This window comes from Azolla caroliniana, unplaced genomic scaffold (assembly GCF_043228905.1).
Source record: "Azolla caroliniana isolate FFs.n. ecotype wild unplaced genomic scaffold, voAzoCaro1.0.p SCAF_244, whole genome shotgun sequence".
In the NCBI taxonomy this organism is placed as follows: Eukaryota; Viridiplantae; Streptophyta; class Polypodiopsida; order Salviniales; family Salviniaceae; genus Azolla; species Azolla caroliniana.
Window position 1 is genome coordinate 9657 of NW_028230679.1, and position 3536 is coordinate 13192.

Below are 3536 nucleotides of genomic sequence, written 5' to 3' on the forward strand. Positions count from 1 at the left end.
CTGCCTCTGCCTCTGCCTCTGCGCCTGCGTGTGTGTTAATCAGGAGGTAGAGCGATCCGCGACTAGCTACAAAGCTATGGAGGGTCTTGTGAGCTCTAGAGCAGTGTGCTTCGCCACAACACCCACATCCTCATCAATCATATCCAATTCCTCTTGCCTCATGTGCCGCCTTCCATCCATCAGAAGATGCGGTAGCCTCCGTGGATCGATCAAGGTGCGTGCATCATCATCATCATCATCATCATCATCATCATCATCATCATCATCGGGGGCCAAATCAGCTGTTGAGCAGCAGGCCGAAACTAACATCTGCATCACGACCCTCATGAACAGAGTAAGAAGCATGACCTCGTCCATTGCCAAAAACCCCACACTCCGCAATGCCACTTTCTTGGCCATGAATGCTCTAATGGCTGCTGCCCCTGCCCTTGCCGAAGAAGTTGCTGAAGCTGAGGAGAAAGGTAAGATTTTCGACTTTAACCTCACGTTACCCATCATCGCAATCGAGTTCTTGCTCCTCATGGTCACGCTGGACAACATTTGGTTCAAGCCTGTGGCCAAGGTCATGGATGAGAGGGACGAAGCTATCCGGAAGAAGCTTGTGGGTGTGAGAGACAATTCAGGTGAGATCAAGCAACTTCAGGATGAGGCGGAGGCTATCTTGAGGGCAGCTCGAGCAGAGACGACGGCGGAGCTCAACAAGATGAAGAGAGAGACGGCGGCCGAGCTTGATGGCAAGTTGCAAGAATCTCGCGATAGGATTGAGAAGGAGTTGGCAGATGCCCTTGTGAACCTCGAGATCCAGAAGCAAGAAACCCTCAAAAGCTTGGACAAGCAAGTTCAAGAACTCAGTGAGCAAATTGTCTCTAAGGTCATCCCTTTCTCCACATAACGATGAGAGAGAGTGAGAGACAGAGAGAGACAGAGAGACAAACACACAAGCCTGATGTGCCTAGTCTTGCGTTTTCAAGCCTTCTTTTTTAATGTCCTCTGAAATCCGTTTATGGATTTTGATTTGGGGCCTTTCCATGGCTTCCTCTTGTATTCCATTCTTACCTGTTAATGTAATCATCTCCCATTTTAATTATAAATATATATATATCTTCCAATACATAATATTTATGATATGCTATTCTTGCAATCATGGAAGATCGATGGCCTCTTACGACTTTTGGACATTTTCTACCATTGCAAACATGTATGTATTAGCTAACATATACTGATGTACATTTGGTTTCACCACTTAGTACTTTGTTTATCATGTCTGCATAATATTCAGTTTCCATTACTGTACCTCCATAAATGGCTAGTCTTGCCGTGACCTTATCTCAGGTTGTCAAATTAGAGACTTCTTAAGTACCAGTAGCAGAGCACTCATCCTGATGTGGGCTTGCTACTTAGACGCTTTCAGCAGTTATCCACAAGCTATGCATATATCACTTAAATATGGTATAGTATTCCTTGGTTATGTTCCTGTTGCAACTACTTTTTATTGTATAGGACATAATCTATATTACCAGCTCCTAAGGTAATGAAAAATTAATCCATCAACGACTTCATTTCAGGACGTGGCCTGTTCATATTCTATGTATAAAATCTTTGCTAGGTGTTATAAGTTAAAAAGATTGGTCTTTTGAGATACTAGGATTTGTCATTGACCTCCTACAATCAAATCAATCACAGCGACTGCATGATCAAACTGCTAGGATATACAACGGATCTCCTAATTTATATGTTTCAAACCAATACATACAAGTTTTATGATTAAACCTTAAATGTCTATTGACAGAGTGAAAAATGTTGTATGTGATCCCAATATCTTCCAAAGACAAGACATGGTCAATATCACAAATTCCATTGTCTTTCCACATGTGAAGCCATCTTTGTCGTTCCACAAAGATACCATTTGGATTGAGCATTCCAGAACTATTGCAAATGTATACAAAACTAGACCGGCACACCGCCTCATGTATAGTGCACATAAATAGAGCATTCACTTGGCATGCTGTACTTGTCACGCATGATGCGTAGCAAATCCTCCATCTGCATGAAATTACCCCAAGTCGAATTACTCACAGCCCAGCCCCTATGATGGCAAAAGCATTATTTCAAATATTAGACCTCATCAATATGATGTCAATCATGTTGTCATGTTTGAAGCACCAAAGGAAATGGCAACAACGGAACATGGAGGACCATGGTACTCATAAGTGATGAAGTGGTGCAACAACAATGGCCTCAACATCAAGAACTTGCCAGGCTTTTGATATCGTACACCTGTTCAAAATTATGAACGAAACAAGGTACATCCCTCCACAAACTGTAGGGAAGAAAGTCAGTAAATGTCGATTGCAGTTGATTCTTTCCATTCTTTCAACTATTCGTCATCAATCCTGAGTTATCCCTCCTCTCTCATCTGCTCAAAAAACTTCCATCACACCATGGGAGCACCTTCACCCAAAGAGAGCCTGCTACAAAAATCATTTCATGAACTTCTTCTCATATGATGTCCACATGCCTCATGATGCTCGCAAATGCAATAGGCCAACTCAGAGTTGCATCCCATCAGATATAGATTAAAGAGGATGAGCATCTTGCTAATTTATACTATGTGAAGCAGAGATTCGGACCTTTTTGTGTACAAGTAAAAACTTACAAGCACATCCAAGAGAACTAAGCCACTGTCTATGCCGACTTTATCACCATTTGACAAATGATGGAGAAGGTTAACCCATTACATTTTTGCTTGAACATCAAATTCATAGAGAGTAACATGCCAAAGAGACACCATCGAGAGCAATAAGCAATGCCAAGGATAAAAGAGACCACAATTACCAGGATGCATGGCACATGGGCCACACCATGACCAGATCATAGAGATTATTATTGTTCACCGTATCTGATCTGCACAAGGACACCCAGATGCACTTGCTGAAGTTCGTTATAACCTTGCTCCACTGCACCAACCTTGGATATGAGGTCCCATCCCACACTCAACCCACATATCTGCAGCTATGCACTTCATGCTTGTAAATCATCTCCAAAATCAATCCTCCAGATGCAGTACGATAATTTTAGAGAACCTAGAGCCTTCCTTTATTTTTGTTTCAGTAGGCACAACATGGATTCACCAATTTTTGTAATCACTGCTTGTCTGACGATTGGCTGGTTTTGGCCTCTGGTAGACCTGAATATCTCCCAGTGTGGGCTTGTATCAATTAGACCAGAAAAAAATGATGTGATAGAAGGGTTTAGGGTTTAGCGAGGGCCCAAATTATTAAGATAAACAATAGTAAGTGAACAGAAAGAGGTGTCATTATAAAAAAATGGCTTCTCGATATTCTTGCATTTGTGATTACAGTAAGGGAACCATAAACAAGCAGCTCTACTCATGATCCAAGTTCCAAGTAAGAGTTGCATATATCTTTATTAGTTATTAGTGATCAAAAGATGCAAGAATATTATTGTGAATGTTAATATCAATTTGACATTACAAAGACGTTCAAATTAAATATCGATTTGACATTACAAAGACA

At 41.4% G+C, this 3536-nt stretch overlaps 1 protein-coding gene across 1 annotated transcript; it reads left to right on the forward strand.

The window, feature by feature from the left end:
• Positions 1 to 1091, forward strand: PDE334 (ATPase, F0 complex, subunit B/B', bacterial/chloroplast). The gene has a single exon (XM_087338178.1). The coding sequence runs from the start codon at positions 77 to 79 to the stop codon at positions 890 to 892; it is 816 nt and encodes a 271-aa protein (XP_087194304.1). The 5' UTR covers positions 1 to 76; the 3' UTR covers positions 893 to 1091.
• Positions 1092 to 3536: the final 2445 nt, after the last annotated feature.

What these genes read in the sequence shown, in the direction of transcription:
- PDE334 (XM_087338178.1), top strand. Translation starts at nt 77, where the DNA reads ATGGAGGGTCTTGTGAGCTCTAGAGCAGTGTGCTTCGCCACAACACCC.